Genomic DNA, 19,171 nt, shown 5'->3' with positions numbered 1-19,171 from the left:
AATTTGTTTCTAAAACCCAATTTACAATTTACAGTGGATTTTTTTCACAAGCCAAAAATAAACTAACATGTTTTATGTAAGTGATCAGTAAATATTTTATTATGCAAATAACCTCAGTGTGTAGTAATAGCATTAAATGAGAAGTTAATGGTTACCCAAGATTTTCAGGTCAGGGGGCTCCACTGAGATTCAAAGGTTGCTTCATTGACTTTGACTGACAGTTCATTTAGGACAGGTGACCTTCTCTCATTGAAATGTTGCACAAAATTTGTCCATGAACAATTCCTAAAAACTTGGCTTATGAAAAAAAAAAATCACATATGGGAAAATCTTTTCAATTAATTTTAACTGCTGCTTCCAAGAGCAGTTACTCTTGGACACTTGAGCTGGCACTGTTGCCCTGAAGACCTGATGTCTAAAATATCAATTGTAAACTTTTTCAATGCTTAGTATAGCAGTATATTTTCTATAACTGAGATTTCTCAGCCCTTGTCTTACTCTGTCTTACTCTGTCTCTACTCTGTAATGTCCCCAATCAAATGTTTCCCAATGCTGGCAGTGACAATTCTGAAGGAAATATGAAGAGAAGCAAATATGTAGGAAGGGTTTTAAGTATTTCTAGCCACAGGAGGCTCATGGGGAAAAAACAAGTAATTGCAACATATATACAATATACAACTCTGAAATTGCTACTGCACAATGCATAATTAGCACTTTATGAATTGCAAAACACAGATATATAAATTAATCTAAAAAACAGAAAACACAAGGTACCAAGGATAAAAATGATAAAAACAATGATTTACAAAAAGACTGAGAAAAACTGAGAAAATTATTTGCTAAAATAATTTGAATTTGTGCAATGACTGTAAATAAATAGTGCAAAAAAAAATATGAGTACTGTATCCAAAGCTGTGAAAAATGCAGACCAGTCCCAAACTTTTCATTTTGCCAACTGATGCAAAACTTGGCCAACAGCTGATTAGAGAATGCTGATTTCCTCAATTTTGACGCTGGTGGTGAAGAGCACATCACTCCAAAATCTCCCATAAGTGTTCAATCATGCACAATCATGGTCACTGAATTTGTGCTTGTGACCAGAATTTCCGACCCTTTTTACTGATGTCTTTCCCATAGATTTAAATGCAGAGGACGCTTTAGTCCCTGTTTCTATGGAAACACTATCCAGTTGAGCAGTCTTCCTGATCCGACATCCAATAATGATTTCTCCTTCAAAGTCACATGGATATTTCCCTCTTTCTTCTTCCATCAGTCCAAATCAAGGTCAGCTGGGCCTGCCCACTATTTTTATATGTCACAGAGCACGGCAGTATGTTAACTGCTAAATTATATCACAAAGTACACCTCTGGACAAAATGTTCTCCTTTTAAAGGTCCACTAGGCCTTTCTGGGTCCAGACTCCAGTTCATCCACTAGGAAAGACTGTTTCAGTTTAAGGATTTCATAGAATTCTGCTTTCACAGCGGTTCCTCCCGACTGAAGAATTTCGTACAAGATCCTCATTTGTCCCTGAGATGTTTTTGCGACTTTGATGTTATTGTACATTTCATCACCAATCATTTTCTTGCTTTGTAGAGAGTCTGCTAGTTCCATTACTGAGGAAACTCTCTGAATGAGCTTTTCTCTGTGTTCGTCCACAAATTCAGCAGCTGAAATGCAAACAGTAAAAATGATTGCAGATGAGCGTCTTTTAAAGGCTCAGTTAGCTCTGGCACCAGTTGCTGTTGCACATGCAAAGTTGGCCTGTTATTGGGAGCCAATCCTCCAGCATGTCTACTAGCTGTGTGGGTGGCACTCAAATAAATATTTAATTGCTAGCTTTACAAGCCCCAAAGGATTACAAACAAACGTCACACTGTACCTTTCATCCTTTTGATTAGGGCTGCATCCGTATTGTGAGCTGAGATGGTGAGAACACCAAAAGATTAGTGCATGTCAGACAGCATGATTAAGAAAACTACCCAGAACTGGATTTATAAAGGTCATTGATGTCATTGTGTTTTTTTCACAGGCAAAAAAATTATATTTTTGTACATTTTCAACATGCAAAGACACACATATAGGCTTATAACCATATAAAATGAAAAACTCAAACTAGCTGAATTAACAAGAACCGTGGTTCTTTCAGAAATGTCAAATATACAGGTTACATCCTGTTCCAGTAGTGTGGGCAGACACATCTCCAACCTCATGACACACTATTTCAGAAAAATATGTACTTATAATTCAACTGACAAGCACAATCATAGATTTTGCTAAGGCCATCCTGACAAAAATGACATTCATTCCTCTCAAGGGCTGGTGCTAGGCTCACAGGCAGAAGTAACCGTGCCTTCCTCAAATATTATGAATTGACACAACTAAAATGAATCAGCAATCTGTTTAAATATAGAGATATAGCACCTATGGGTGAAGACGATTACCTGCCTGTTCATACAACATGTTAAAGAAGATGAAAGTAAGTAAGAAACCCCACATCACGATAACCAGTTAATTGACACTTTATTGTCTAGAACTTTCTAACCTCCCCCCATTCACCATCACTTCCCACTGCAAAGTAAGCTTTGGCCATTATACGTTTAGAAAAATGTAGTGATGTCAGCCTTGATACTGAAGCTATGGAGCATGTGTCAAAAAACCAACTCGCTTCACTGTGAACCGTCGTATCGATGCTTGGTGATCAATGGCCTCTTTTCCACTGTCGAGCCAAATGGTTCTCAGGGACGTACTGGACTGTTTTTGTGCTGGTCTGGACTTGTGAGACCGGTTACGTTTCTTTTTCCATCTGTTGTACCACTAAATCAGAACCACGAAAAACCCAAGAAAACTACATAAATGAGTGGCTAACAGGCTAATAGCTACATACACACTACACACCACAAAACACGTCTGATTCGGTCTATCACTCCAAAACCTCTCGCCGTGCTCTCAGATTCTTTATCCTCTTAACGGCTGTTTTTTGAGCATTAGTTACTGAAACTGCCTTTACTGTGGTGGGTTTCACGTATAGCCGACTAACTACACTAGCATTAGCGTAGCAAAGCAGGGTCCAGCTCAAAGCACCACGGAACAATTCTATATTTTATATCTCTGTCCCTTCTGCACCAAATTGTGCTGTCAGATACAAGTCTTTATCCTGTTTTTAATCATCGGTTCACTGGAACTGAGACCGTGCTGCGGAGGGAGGCACCGCACACTTGCATTAGCTTAGCCTAGCAGACTGCAGCTTGAAGCACTACAGAACAGGTCTGATTTCGGCTTTCTGTCACTCCAACACCAATCAGTCAACTTTGCTCTCACTGTTATAAGATTTTACCATCTATACATGTGATAGCAGAGCAGTTGAACCTGCTAGCCAGGAGAGAAGACCCAGGTGGCATTAGCTTAGCTAGGAGGCTCCAGCTCCAAACACCAGAGAACAGGTTAATTTTCAGCTTTCTGTCCCTCTAACATCAGCCACTCAGCTTAGTTTCCTCAGATTTAAATCATTATCATCTAAATGTGTGTCAGTAAAGCTTTTCTTAGTCAGAATTCAACCTGTTCTGTAGACAGCAGACCTGGCAGCATGCTAGTTAAGCTAACGCTAACCAGCTCTCTTGGTTAGCATTGCCATTTCACATTTAGAAACTGGTGTTAGATAGAAGCTTTGGTGTTTATTGAATTGTGCACTGCTTTTATGTATTTGGCGTCCGTGTGAACAAACCTAACTTATTTGATTCTTTTTAAGTTTATAATAATGCAGCAGGATGCTGTGGCACAACACCGACATAAACCAAGAAACAATCAGCATATAGCTACATCACTACATCATCCCACCGAACGGTTCTGTGGCCCTGAGTATAGTTAGCTAACCACGCCGAAAGCGTTTCATGTCGAACCATGTCCATGTGGAACGCCACTGGAACCCTCCGTGCTCAGAACCGTTCGGCCCTGCAGTGGAGAAAAGGCCAATGACACCCAAAGCTTTTTTTGGGACACAGCTATGTGACTGCTTTAGAAACTGATTCAGAATGAGTGAACTAGAGTGGGTTTCCATGGTTTCATGCCAATACCAAGCACATATCTTGATTTAGATTTCATATATGAAGCCCTTACCTTGACTGTGAAGGAATATGTGAAAGACTTGGGCAAACTATATATGAATAATGTGTGAGGTTGTCATGAGATTTGCTATAAATACCAGCTGTAACCTAATTTAAGCCTCTAAGACGATGTAATTTCTTATCATGTGACACACCCCGGCATCGTAGTTGTGCTACTAGTTACCTTTTTGCTTTAGAAAGAAATCACATTCTTTTAAATCATTAGACGATTAAGATTTGGATGTTTATCCTAAAACATCCCCCAGAACAGAGTAGATTTATATCTGCTATTTATGCTTTTAACCACCAGGTCTCTTTAATGTGCACTGGGTTTAAAAGCTTCAAGCAACAAACCCTTTTATGATACAATTTAACCAAAAGCTTTACTGCTTTGTTTTGCTATCACTAGGAAAATGCTATTGTCATTTTTACCTGAAAGACATACGTCATGTGGCTCCCACACCTCCAAGCCATCTTCATCCAAAAGACTTACTGTAAAATCTTCAGTGTCAAAGAACACCACAAAGGTGGGGTGATAGTTTGGGCCATAGTCACACTCGAATGTGGCACTCTAGAGGAAAAAAATGGCAGCTGAACTTAAGGATACAGAATTTTTTTAAGGACACAAAACTTTCTCCACAACTGGATGGTAAGTTACCTTTGGCTGGGGCTTGTAAGGGTCACAGGATGGTTTGTATTTTCTACCAGGGATAAGCTGGCATGTGGAGCTGGTGTCAAAGTATATGCTGCTCTTATGCCTTTTCTCCACCTTTAAAGGCAAGACAGTTTAGAAATTTAAATGCACAATTTAAATTTAAATGCGCAACTGTGTTCCTGTTCATGTACTAAGGTAAAACAAAGACATTCGCCACTGCTCATGAGCAATACATGACAGAAATATAACCGCTATTTGCAGATATTAAAGTTACCTCTTCAACTGGCACATTCCTTGGCAGTAAGTGGATGTGTAGTTTTTTCTTGCTTTGCTTTCCAGTGATTTCTTTATAGAAGAGTAAGACTTGGGCACTAACAGGACCAGCATAGAACATGTTTTTTAGAAGGCCAAGGAGGGAAAGGCCTTGGATACTGATAATCACATGTGTGCTTGTCACTTTCAGTGGCTGTATGACCTCTACATTATCACCAGTGAAATGTGCCACAACCAGCTCAGCCTGGTTTCCCTCTGTAATACATGAACAGCAAGGGCAATGTTTACAGTCAATGTAAACACAAATTTGGTGCTTTTACTTGCTCTTATAATCATTGCAGTTATCTTCTTTATATATAAATGGAATCATTTCAAGGCTTGAAGACCCACTAGAACCTCTGTACTACATTATCAAAAATAAACATACCTGAAAGTATCTCACAGTGTGGGAGGTGCAGATGACTGATTGAAACTTCAAAACAGTCGATACTGTACAGAGGACCTGCAGGCTTCATCTGACTTATACCATCCAACAGATGGGTACCCCAGGAGTCTATTCTGTACTGCAACTCCCCTTTCCCTTCCAACTCAAACACAAGGCTGGTAAATTGGCACTGGAACTGACCAGCATGAGGGCACTGAAACCTGCAAAGCAGAAGATGCATTGAGGTGAGCATGTTTAATATGTGCAATATTGTAGCCAAGTGGTATATAGGTAATTTGGAACATAGTACCGGAATGAATTGTTTTCAATCACCAAGTCTTTTTCAGTCATTTCAGGGCTAAACACTTTAGGGACTCCAGGCTATTGAAGTGTAGAGCAGTAGATGAATTAATACTTGCCATATATACACTACACTTAATAATACACTATAATAAAAACTTTTGAACAAAATTATGATGGTGACTCACATTTCCACTGCCCAAACTCCTGGATTCTGCCCGTGTACAAAAAACATACATAAGTCATTATCTACATTGTCTGCATCACAAATCTACAAGACAAGGCTGAGTCTAGCACACAAAGAGCATGATAATGTTTTGTTCAAATTTCAGTTGACTTGGGAGTCAGGACGTTCTAGGTTCCAATATGATTGTCACCAGCAGGGATGGGGAACAGAGGAACAGAGGAACAGAGCTGAATCGGGCATGACTGAACAGGTAAATCAACAAACTCCAAAGTTCCAGCCCTCCAGTTCCCAGTTTTACTATTTGTAGTTTAGTCTAGTATTGTTTGGGCCCACCCCCAACTCTACCAGACACACAATCAGCAGCTCCACAGATTTGCATAATGCATAGTGGAGATTTTAGAGATCTCCCTGAACCCCAATTATGGAAAGTGAGACAATCAACAATCATCAGTCAGCTATCATCAATAAAGCATCAGTTATGCATCATGGTGAAAATCTCATATTGAGGTAGTTACCAGTCAGTAATAAAAGTATGATGGCACTGCATTTAATAGTTACCTAATCGTACTGCAACAGGCTAATTTGCTCAGCAAACTGAGAGTGATTGTGCATTGGGTGCCTTCAGCAGTGCTGCTCTGAGATCTACATTATGAAGTAAGCGATGTGATGGTAAGATGAGTTAACTATCAAAAATGAGTAAACTATAATCATTCATCATGCTAACTTATTACTTTTTACAGAAGACATGCATGTGGTATAGACTACTTTATACAGCGCTGTCTTGTTAGCCTTCTAATCATTAGACTTCAGTATAAGATGTAGCGAGGGCAGAGTAAATAAATAACTACTATGGTCTGTCTGTATGAAAGGTAACGTTGTGCACTGAAAAATGCATTTAATTTACTTTGTTCAAATACATAATTTTTCCCATCAATGACTAAAATATGTTACATCAACACAGTTTTGTCTTTCAGTTTACTTCTGGTAGTATTTGGACAGATATAGTTGTACAGAGAAAAAACAAAACACCACTTTTTATGTCAGTTTAATACAATAAAACTATTCGATTTAATTTTTTTCCCTAGGAGAGTGCCACTCTAATAAAATCTCTGGGCCTTATTTGGCCACCCCATTCTAAAAGTTCTAGCTATGCCCTTGTTCCTGGTGTCTCGACCGATGCATGCATGCATCTTTGCAGAGCTACAAATCAGCATTAAGAGGAGACATTTTATATATATATATATATAAAATATATAAAAGTGGTTGAGACCCCCATGGACCCTCACAGAGCAGGTACTATTTGGGTGGTGGATCATTCTCAGCACTGCAGTGACGCTGATGTGGTGGTGGCGTGTTAGTGTTAGCTTTGCTGGTGCGAGTGGATCAGACACAGCAGTGCTGCTGGAGTTTTTAAACACCTCAGTGTCACTGCTGGACTCAGAATAGTCCACCAACCAAAAATATCCAGCCAACAGCGTCCTGTGGGCAGCGTCCTGTGACCACTGATGAAGGACTAGAGGATGACCAACACAAACTGTGCAGCAGCAGATGAGCTATCGTCTCTGACTTTACATCTACAAGGTGGACTGACAAGGTAGGAGTGTCTAATAGAGTGGACAGTGAGTGGACACAGTGTTTAAAAACTCCAGCAGCACTGCTGTGTCTGATCCACTCGGACCAGCGCAACACACACTAACACACCATCACCACCACGTCAGTGTTACTGCAGTGCTGAGAATGATCCACCACCCAAATAATACCTGCTCTGTGAGGGTCCATGGGGGTCCTGACCACTGAAGAACAGGGTAAAAGGGGGCTAACAAAGTATGCAGAGAAACAGATGGACTACAGTCTGTAACTGTAGAACTACAAAGTGCTCCTATACAGTAAGTGGAGCTGATAAAATGGACAATGAGCATAGAAACAAGGAGGTGGTCATAATGTTATGCCTGATTGGTGTATATATAACATGGTTGATGCAGCATTTCTGATTTAAAACAAAAGTTTAAAAGTCTGATTATAACTCACCCAAGCAGATACTTTCACTGGTTGGCATCGCTGAGTTCATAAATCTAGAATAAAAATATTTGTTGAGCCATTCTGCACAGAGAGAGTCTTCATTCTGACACATTTTCTCACTCATCGGCTCCCACAGATCAAACTATTAGCTCTGGTACTATTCCTTTGTGAAAGCACTACTATAGCTACAGCCTTCCTTAGACTCAGTTGCATAAAGAGCCTACCTATAGGAGTCCAACAACGAAGACCACTGAGGAGGACTCCACAATGCTCAATTCTTTTTTATTTTTCTCTTTAACATATTTCATTATGCTAGTCTACTCAAGCCCTCTAGATACTACAAACATTGTGAAATATATAACCTTTACAGAAGGTATCTTTTTGATATTCTACAACACCTAAAACTGAATCTGGACAAGACAGCTCAACTACCTGCATTTTACTCAGGGCCCTTCCCTACACTGGACTCATCTATCACTCCTGACTCCTTCACCATCCATCAGTCAGGGCGAGAGACCTTGGAGTGATGCTGGATGATCAACTTTGATCATTAAACTTCTACCTTCAGATCCTGCAGACTCCTACTTCAGAACATCAGGAGAGTACAACCCTTTCTGGCTGCAGAGGCCACACAACGTTTTGTTCAAGCTCTAGTCATCTCCAGACTCTGCATGCCTTCTCTTAAATGTCACGCTACTCTACAGAGCATCAGAATAATGTGGGTCTTCTCCTGACATTTTCAAATGTGACTCCTTTGCTGAGATCATTCCTTTTACTTTCTGTGCAAAGAACAATCAGATACAAAGCTTGCATTCTCACAGTCCAGGCTTCAGCTGTTTGCACACTTTGTGAGTTACTCTGAAGAAATGTAAATATGGAATCCAATTATGTCCAATCATGTCCAATAAAAAGGCAGTTGGCCCCCTGTATTTTTTCATCTGTATAGGTTTGAAGCTTCAAAAGAGCAGGGGTTTGGATACTTATACAAACAGCTTTCACTTTCTTTAAAATATCTGCAGACAAATAACTGAAAAACTCACTTTTTCTTTCCCTGCCTCCCTGGAACCTTCACTGAGGTTAGAGAGCCGTAGCCAGAACTGAGGGATGAGTCTATGGAAATTGATACGCCAAAAATAGTACTGTCAGTGTACAAGGACGAGTAAGCACATGTGTAGTTGAGTTCTCTTTTCCTCTTACTCCAAATATTTAAAAAATAAATAAATAAATGTCACCAAGGTACAGATTGCATCATGCTAGCAAAATTTTAACTTCAATTTTTCATTTTATAGTACTTGCTTCTATCATTTAAGATGTTTTTTTACACAGGCATATTCTATAAAAATGGTACTGAAGTTCATGCTCAAAATAATTTATGTTTGTCTCAAATAGCATTATATTGTTCAGCAGCATTTTTGTCACATTATGGACTCACTTGCTGAAATGTTATCAGAATCACTGTACAAGTTGAGGGAGGGAGATAAAGAATGGACAGAAGGGCATGCAGCCCTACAAGAACCATGCTCTGAACACTTTATATCATATATTGTTTGTCTTTTAACACACAAAAGTGACATTGTAATGCACTGATTTGAAGGAATCTCAAGCTGGAGATTATTAGTAATTCTTACCGATATTTGCTTTCATATTCTTGCTCTGTTTCTGCACATTCTTCATCTTCTCTTTTGGTCTCGCTTTCTTTGCTCTCCTCACCTCCTCCACCTTTTGAAGAATCTTGCTACCTATTTTAAAATGGCGTCCACTGTTTGCTGCCACCATCTCCTCTATCTTCTCCAGCAGCTCTGTGACCTGAGTGTCATCACTCCTGTTCTCATTGTTGAAAACATGATACCTGTTCCTACATTTCTCAACTAGCCACTGAAGGGCCTTCCCTTCACTCTCAATGTGCTGCTCTATGGGTATGTCTCCCAGATAGTCTCCAAAGGTGAAAAGCACTATAGTGTGACTCCAAGCTCTCTGACTAAAAAGCTTCATATATCCGTTTAATATGCGTCCCTCATTTTCTTTAAAAACAATGTCCACTCGAATGATCAGCAGGAGACAGTGAGGTCCTGGAGGACATAGAGACATACTGAGTACAATGTCCTGTTTTAGTAACTCAGTGCTCTCCTCTTTAGCCCTATTACTCCACCCAGGAGCTTCAACCACAGTGATGTGTCTCCCTGCTACTTCTCCCTGTCTCTTCACACACTGAGCAGTTCTCTTTAACTCCAACTCCTCTCTGTTCAGGATGGTGTTTCCTGTTGAACTCTTCCCAGCGTATCTGTACCCCAGCAAGACAATCCTCAGCTCTGAGAGATAAGGTGTGTATCCTAGAACACAAGAAGAGCAGATAGAAAAAATAAAAGTATGATAAAGAACAATAAGTCCTTCCTATAAACCAACATACCAATCAGTGATCTGAGGTCCTCTCTCTGTTTCTCCACCGTCATCATCCTCTCCTTAGCCTTCTCTCCCTCTGCTCTCCTCTTCTCTTCCACCTCCTGTAGAATCTTTCTGTCCATTTCAAAATGGCGTCCACTGTTTGCTGCCACCATCTCCTCTATCTTCTCCAGCAGCTCTGTGACCTTTGTGTCATCACTCCTGTTCTCATTGTTGAGAACATGACACCTGTTCCCACATTTCTCAACCAGCCACTGGAGCTCCTTCCCTTCACTCTCAATGTGCTGCTCTATGGGTGTGTCTCCCAGACAGTCTCCATAGGTGAACAGCACTATAGTGTGACTCCACACTGCATCAGTGAGAAGATTCAGGTGTCCCAATAATACTGTTCTCTCATCCTCTTTAAACATGGTGTCCAAACGTATGACCAGCAGTACAGCATGGGGCCCTGGAGGACACAGAGACACACTGAGCACAATCTCCTGTTTCAGTAACTCAGTGCTCTCTTTTACAGGTGTATCTGTCCACCATCCTGGAGCTTCAACCACAGTGATGTGTCTCCCTGCTACTTCTCTCTGTCTCTTCACACACTGAGCAGTTCTCTTTAACTCAGACGTCTCTCTGCGCAGGAGAGTGTTTCCTGCTGAACTCTTCCCAGCATTTATGCTCCCCAGCAGAACAATTCTCATATCCCTGGTGTTCTCTGCAAATGACAAAATGAGAGATAGGTAATTACAGGCAACTAAAGAAGAAGTACAACAAATCTGATCTGCATGCAAGATATTAGTTGTTATAATCAAGCATTGTCACTACCACAATTCCTAGCCAAGTCCTGGCTTATGGGCACCTGGATGTTCCAAGAACAAGAGAGCTGGGAGGGATATTTTATTGATTCCCTTTTGGAGATACTGAAATATCCCTAGATGCCCTAATTTTCTTATTGTTACCAAGAATTATGCCTAGGATGCAAATACAACACAGATTAACTGTACCCAAAACACTCTCAATTCATTATAAGTGAATCCCAGATCCCCAAAAAAGTGCTGTTGAACCTGCTATTGTAAATAGATCGGTGGAAATGCAGCAGGATCACAAGATAACATAAGCATCAGGAGAAGATACCCAGCAGCTGTTCCACAATAGAAGTGAAGCAAGAACTCAACTCAACAAAGTATAATCAAATGGACAAAAGTAAGACTTAATAGGAATGCCAAGAGAGAGTTTGCATAAAAAGTGGTCATCCACGGAGATGGAAAGGAAAGAAAGGGAAATTCTGGAGCTTTCGAATACAAGGCTGACACTTAGGAGAACCTGGAGACATAAGGACACAAGAGCTGAGGAGGGCAGACCTGACAAGGGCATAGAAGATCTGAAAGTGCAGAAACCAAAAAGGGGACAAGACAAGGTTCTTTAAAAATATATTTGAGTATGCCCAACGCCTTCTGGAGGAGAAGAAGAATGGGAAGTCAGAGATCACTGGGGAAGAAATTGGGGATAACACCAAGAACCAGCTAAGCGACCCTGGAAAGAAAATCCCACTCAGCTCACCAGGACAAGTACCTCGTCTTGCTAAACCAGTCTCCCAATTTAACAACTTACCTCCCATGTGGAGTGAGATCAAAGATGTGTTATAACTAGTTATTTCAGTGACTTCCAGATATATCATACATCACAGCAGATGTAACAGTTAGCATTGGCTTGAGAAAGGCATAGGAATGGGCTGTTCAGTCTCCCCAGATCCTATTCACAGCAGCCTTTGAAGTCATCTTCATCGGAGGTAAACAGATGGTATAAGGACTCAAGTCACAATCAGGCCAGAAATTGCCACCCTGGGCCTACATGGATAATATCACAAGCATTTACCAGATAGCAGCCTGCACAGAATGGTTCCTGAAAAAGCTTGAGGAAGTTAGACCTTCTCCTTTATAATGGGATAAAGAATCCCACTACTCCTGCAACAACCTATCTGAAACCTGGGGAGCGACAAAGACCTCAAAATCTGGTGCTCTCAGTTCACCCTACACCAACACCTGATGTGGCCCTTGACATTTTGAGATTAACCATGGCACTAATCATCCATGGAATTGAAGACAACAACTTCAGTTTCCACTTAAAGTTGCCAGTTAAGTCAATCAGCCTAGACTACACACAAGAGAAGGCAAGTTTGGTTTAAGAGCTTTGGGAGTCATTAGATCAGTCAATATGTAACAAAAGGCCCAGATCCAAACAGGTCACAAGTAGTCTGAGCATCAGCAGACTGAGGCACCAGGAGGTTGTTGGCATGACCCAGTCAGGCAGGATTGGTCTAGGGTGGGGAACAGCTGCAGTAGCATGGTCATCCACAAGAAGGAAGAGAAAAGAGTTGATATCAGAAGTAGCTAGGCTGGAAGAGGAGCAGTACAAAGTCAAAGCAGTGAGGCAGCAGCTGCGAGGTAAGTGGACAACATGGGAAGAGATACCACAAGTCAGGCTCAGCTTCCATATCAAGGTACACCTACAACACCCTGCCAACCCCCAGCAACCTATGACTCCGGTTTAACTCTGAGAAAAACTGCCAACTCTGCAATGCCCCAAACCCAGTCCTTCAAACTATTCCTTTTAATGATAAGATTGCATTGACACAAGATCAAGAGAGATGGTGACATTCTTACAGAAACTGGCAGAGATTCTGGAGGCTGGTAAACAAGAGACAAATAGAGGTCATACATCAACACATGAAAGGTTAATCCATTTTGTCAGATAAGGAAGTCACAGCACAAAAGACCATCAGAGAGGGAAAACAATCCTGACACCTGGGAATAGCTGTGGCCTGAATGTGGACCTTGATTGGCAGCCTCATTTCTCAGCTGAAATTTCCACAGCCACACTCTGACCAGATATTCTGCTATGGTCAGCAAGGGGTACTCACAAGTCCAAGCACACACCCCTAACAGCTGAGTATAGAAAAGAAGAACGGGGGCTGTCACCTACCCCATAGAAATGGGACTTAGAACTTTTCTGTGAACATCCACCCAAAGGTGTGAGAATCAAACAGGAGGAAGGTGCTAAAGAAGCTGACTGAGGACGCAGAAGAAAAGATAAGACATGGGGAAAGAACATATCTTAGGGCCAGGGATGGCAGTGAGATGTCCTGCATTCTTCAAATTCAAAAATATTTGAAATTTACCTAATACAAAACAGATAAAAATTAAACACCAAGAATGGCAGACAAAAGGTATAATCTTTTATTAAAGATTAAGGCCCCACAAATGAAAGCGTTAACCTGAGTTGCCCCTTTGTGAAGCCCACAAAGAAAATACATCAGTTTTTATACTTTAGTCTCAGCTGTCTCCTCATTTGGCCTTACCATTTTATTCATCTTGACATAATTTGGGAACCCTTAATTCTCAAATTACGTAATTCCATTGGCTACCAATATGACATTAATTTTTGGGCCATGTCCAGCTTTGGGTGAAAAGTGCTGTATCATTTTCTTGGCCATGTTCCAAACCCTGAGCTCATCTAAAACACTCTTAATTTCCAACACGATCTCTTATCTTCCACGTTTTCCTGTTCACTGTTCATTGAAGGTCACACTTGTAGAAAGCTTACACAGTAACTATTTTCTCACAGACTGAAAATACAGGGCATACAGTTCATTCTACTATGAATACAGATCTTATAAAATCTCCAGAACATGCAGCAATGTCTAGCAAGTATCTCACCTGTGCATATATCTGCCAAGTGAATGTCATTATAAACAACAGAATCATGGCATAAACATAAAAGTTTACAATGCTAAAATTTAAGGTTATTATCACATATCATCCCCGTTTACACAAGCCCAAATGAAGACTTACAAAAAACGTTTTCATCAAAACCCCACCAATAAAAAAAATGTCCTCTTGACAAATATTTGTCAATGTCCTGACAGCATAATTTAGATTTCTGAATGATCCAATTAACAGATTAAGTTGTTGCAACGTTCAATTTCAGTTGTTGCAACAAAGTAAAATTCTATTGACATTGTGTGCCTTGCCTAACCATTCAAAGCTCATGAAACAGCAACATCTCTCTCATCTCCATTTACAATTAAATACAGCTTATGCAATCAAATATCTCTCAAAAGAAATAATGGTGTGCTTTATTTAACATCATGAAAAAACAATAAGAATTTGTAAAAACAGTGACAAATAGTAACTGTTTGTCTATCATCCCATCACCATGTTTATGTTTATAGCCAATTAAACATTGCTGGGGGGGGGGTGGGCAACCCTATCTAGCGACACACAAACCCATGGCATAGTTTGTGGCTCAAGGGCAGTAAGTGCAGGTGCATCAACAGTCAGAAAAGACAGGAAAATGAATGTCACAGCTGTTAACCTGGCCTATTTACTGCTAATCCAGCAGACCATGTACTACTTCAGTAAGTGCAACTGTAACTGCCTACCTGGGCAGTGCAGTAGCGCGTTTTGTTTTGGTTCCTACCCCCTAAGGACTTTAAGGACTGAGGCGGAACTATATGTCCGCAAGTGTTTCCGGGGGCCGTTCTATGCACGGACGGTGCGGATAGCGGAGAACTCGTATTGCACGCCGTTAAAAGGGTTAAAATTAAGTGTTTTAAAGGTGTTTCACGTTTGTCAAGGAGCGCTACAAGGGAAACCATACCCTCCCTGTGAATTTAATGCAGCCAATGAGGTTTGTGTTCTGTTTGTTATTTATTTTACGTGAAGTTTATATTGCATTGCTGCTGCTAGTGCTAATATACATGTAGTTATATGTTCGTGTAAAGCTAACGGTTAAATGAAGGTGTTTTAAAACGAAGTTAAAGTAAACAAAGACAACATTGACACTAAGATTAAAGGGTTTAATATTGGAGTAAATTAGACATTTATGCTCAATTGTACATGTGTTTGTCATTTTATTTTACAGTTCTCACGTTTAGGAATAAAACCCTAATCAGTTCATTTAAGAACAGTTGTGCTGTTGTCATTCAATCAGAGGGAGGTACAGTGAGAACTCAATGCTCCAGAAAACAGCACCAGAGAGCAGTGTTTTACAGTAATCAGAAAAGATGTCTGAGAGTGAAAGAGAGTGTGCAGGTGTGCATATGCCGCAGAGCTGCATGGACATGAAGCCACAACCAAGCGACAGGGATGAGCTGCAGCCTTACACAAACATGCATTCACTAGTGAGTAACGGCACAAAAGGTTATGACTTCGTTCCTCAACAAGAGCCACAAAAAGACCAAAGAGTCCGCAAGATGTCGGAGAAAGGTCAAGAATTGCACGATGAGCAAGTAAGAAGACTTGAACGTCGTTTCAGTGTGTGCTATAAGAAGTGGAAGGAGGTCACAAAGATAGCCAACCGAACTCTAAGTGGTCAATGCTCAGCCAGCTTGCTGAATGAACATGTTACCAAAGTGAACAGTGCTTTAAGGAGCTTGAATGCTGTTTATGAAGAGTTGAGACGCATCAGCATTCCTGACCATGACACACGTCGTAGAGTTGACACCTGTGAAACAGTGACACAGAGAATCGTTCAGCAAGTAATGGACATTCTAGACATAATAAATGCTCAAGGTCAAGGGGATGAAGAACGAGGCGACGAAGAGACAAGGTCAGCCAAGATGAGTGTCCGCTCTCACAGCACTAAGGCCTCCACTCATTCCCGTCTAACTTCTGCTAGCAGAAAGAGTGCAGCTGCTGAAGTTGCTGCCAATGAAGCCACCCTGCAAGTACTGCTAGAGCAAGAACATCATATTAAAGAACTGCAGAGGCTGGAAGCTGAAGCTGCTCAGCTAAAAGCTAAACAGGAGGCTGAAAATGCAGAGAGACAAAGAGTGCTAGAAGCCAAGCGCAGAGAATTAGAACATCCGGAGACGATTAAGAAACTGAAGGCTGCTAAAGCACGACAGCAAGTATATGAACAGAGTGAATGCTCACATCGAACATCTAAACAGAGTCAATGTCAATGCTCAGATGAGGAAATAAATGAGCTGCTCCATCAACCTGTTCCTGTGAAGGGTAGAAGGGAATTCAAGCAGGAAGTAAGCCCACCGCAGTATCATTCTCCACCACAAGCTGTAACACATCCAGCTGAAGACTACACAGGAGCTCTTGTCAGAGCACTCACAGAATCCATTAGTGCCAGCCGTATTCCTGTACCTGAACCAATAATGTTCAATGGTGACCCACTCAGATACAATGACTGGAAGGTTTCCTTTCAGACCCTCATTGACAGGAAGAACATACCAGCTGAAGAAAAGATATATTATCTACGCAAGTATGTGGGTGGATCTGCAAAGAAGGCCATGGAGAGCTACTTCCTACTAGGCACTGAGTCAGCCTACCTTGCAGCATGGTGCATCCTAGAGGAGCGATATGGCAGTCCATTCCTCATCGCCAAAGCCTTCAGAGATAAGATTGACGCATGGCCCAAGATAAGTGCCAAGGGCAGTCTGGAACTTCAAGAACTCGTCGACTTCCTTCACAGCTGTGAGTCCGCAATGTCTCAAATCAAGGGTCTTGAGGTGCTTAATGACTGCAACGAGAACCGAAAAATACTTGCTAAGCTTCCAGACTGGTTGACTTCAAGATGGAACCGGAAAGTCATAGAAGTGGAGGAAGAAAGTCAAACATTCCCAAGCTTCAGCCAGTTTGTCAAGTTCCTCACACGTGAAGTCAAAATCGCTTGCAATCCAATAACATCTCTCCATGCACTGAAACTAAATGAAGAAGAGAAGAGCAAGGTTGTAAAGAACAGAAGTCATGGAGCAAAGGCCTTAACAACGAGCTCAGATGAGAACGGCAACGCCACAAGCTGTATCTTCTGTGAGAAGGTAGGGCACAGTCTCCCAGTGTGTCGTAAGTTCATAAGGAAGACAATCACAGAACGAGTCAAGTTTGTCCAAGAGAAAAGGTTGTGTTTCGGCTGTTTGAAGTGGGGCCATCGCTCCAAGGATTGTGGAGACAGGAACATCTGCAAGACATGTGAAAAAGGACATCCAACTTGCCTCCATGATAATCGCACTAAGGAAGAAAGGATGCAGGCAAGGACTGATGGAGGTAGATACCATAAGTCAAAGGATGGGAAGTCAGATCAGCCACAAGATCAAGCACCAAGCACATCACGTGAAGCAACATCTCATAGAGTTACCCAGAATAGCAGAGGCACTCATACATCCACAATAATTCCTGTGTGGGTCTCTGCCATGACTGAGCCAAATCGTGAAGTTCTTGTGTATGCACTCCTTGATACTCAGAGTGACACAACTTTTATCCTTGAAGAGACTGCAAGAGCGCTCAATACAAGGAGTGAACCAGTGCAGCTAAGGCTCTCCACGCTGGCTTCAAAGAACACAGTCGTGTCCTGCCGGAAATTGACTGGTTTACAAGTAAGAGGGTTCTACTCAGATAAGATAATCCCACTTCCAGTGACCTACTCCAGAGAGTTTATACCTGCAAACAGAAACCATATTCCCACACCAGAGACGGCGAAGGCATGGTCTCATCTTGAACACATTGCAGATGAGATCGCTCCTCAGCAAGGCTGTGATGTCGGCCTGCTAATCGGCTACAATTGTCCTCAAGCCCTCGTACCAAGACAAGTGGTGCCTGGTGAAGAAAATCAACCCTTTGCTCAGAGAACAGACTTGGGGTGGAGTGTGGTCGGCTATGGTAATCCATGCCTCAACTATGGAGATGCAATTGGAGTAAGCCACCAAGTCATAGTGAAGCAAGTGATTCCAGGTCTTCAGTCCTCTTCAGGCCTCACAAATGAAGTGCATTACGTTTGTAGAACACAGATCAAAGAAGTCATCTTACCTGCAAACATCAAGATGCTGGAATCTGACTTTGCTGAAAGAGCTTCTGAAGCTAACCATGTCTCTCAAGAAGATCTCAGGTTCTTATCAAAATTGAAAGAGGGCATCATACATAAGAGTGATGGTCATTATGAAATGCCACTGCCATTCAAGAAGGACAGACCTGACTTACCTGATAACAAGGTGTGCGCCATCCACCGTCTCAAGTGTCTGGAAAGAAAGCTGAGAAGAGATGAGCACTATAATAAAGACTACAAGACCTTCATGGATGAGATCATAACCCGTGGAGATGCAGAAAGGGTCGCAGAAGAAGACATCCACAAAACTCCAGCATGGTACATCCCGCATCATGGGGTGTATCATCCACGAAAGCCAGGGAAAATACGCGTTGTCTTTGATTGTTCTGCCAAGTTCCAAGGAACATCCTTGAACGACCATCTCCTGACCGGTCCAGAGCTGACGAACACCTTGGTGGGAGTTCTGTTTCGCTTCCGAAGAGGACTGGTTGCGATCATGTGTGACATAGAGCGCATGTTTCACCAGTTCCACGTGAAGACAGAAGACCAAGATTACCTTCGATTCCTTTGGTGGGAGAACGGAAATCTTGAAGCTCAACCTTCCACCTATCGAATGAAGGTCCATCTGTTCGGTGCAGCTTCATCACCTGGCTGTGCCAACTATGGACTTAAGCACATTGCAGCTGAAGGACAGGGACGCTTCAGTGCCGACACCATCAAGTTCATACAGCGGAACTTCTATGTTGATGATGGCCTGTCAAGTGTAGCATCCACAAGTCAAGCAATCCAGCTGGTGAAAGAAGCAAGAGAGCTTTGCAGCACAGGCAAACTCCGACTGCACAAGTTCGTCTCTAACAGCAAGGAAGTCCTCGCCACCATTCCCAAAGAAGAATGTGCTGAAGCTGCTACAGACAAAGACATGGCACTGGGTGAACTGCAGATGGAAAGAGCCCTCGGTGTGCAGTGGTGCGTGGCTTCTGATGAGTTCC

At 41.7% G+C, this 19,171-nt stretch overlaps 1 protein-coding gene across 1 annotated transcript; it reads right to left on the bottom strand.

The window, feature by feature from the left end:
- Positions 1-593: 593 nt before the first annotated feature.
- On the bottom strand, positions 594-11,518 carry LOC118801650. The gene is made up of 12 exons (XM_036562015.1): positions 10,369-11,518; positions 9,590-10,291; positions 9,002-9,071; positions 7,971-8,014; positions 5,944-5,969; positions 5,766-5,836; positions 5,459-5,676; positions 5,033-5,286; positions 4,762-4,872; positions 4,536-4,674; positions 1,883-1,921; positions 594-1,670 (listed from the first exon to the last, which is right to left on the bottom strand). Exons 1-12 carry the CDS (start codon positions 11,048-11,050, stop codon positions 1,399-1,401), a joined length of 2,628 nt encoding a protein of 875 aa, XP_036417908.1. The 5' UTR covers positions 11,051-11,518; the 3' UTR covers positions 594-1,398.
- Between the last annotated feature and the right edge of the window lie 7,653 nt (positions 11,519-19,171).

The sequence above is a fragment of the Colossoma macropomum genome, unplaced genomic scaffold (genome assembly GCF_904425465.1).
Source record: "Colossoma macropomum unplaced genomic scaffold, Colossoma_macropomum, whole genome shotgun sequence".
Lineage (NCBI taxonomy): Eukaryota > Metazoa > Chordata > Actinopteri > Characiformes > Serrasalmidae > Colossoma > Colossoma macropomum.
This window is presented reverse-complemented; position numbering and strand designations above follow the sequence as displayed.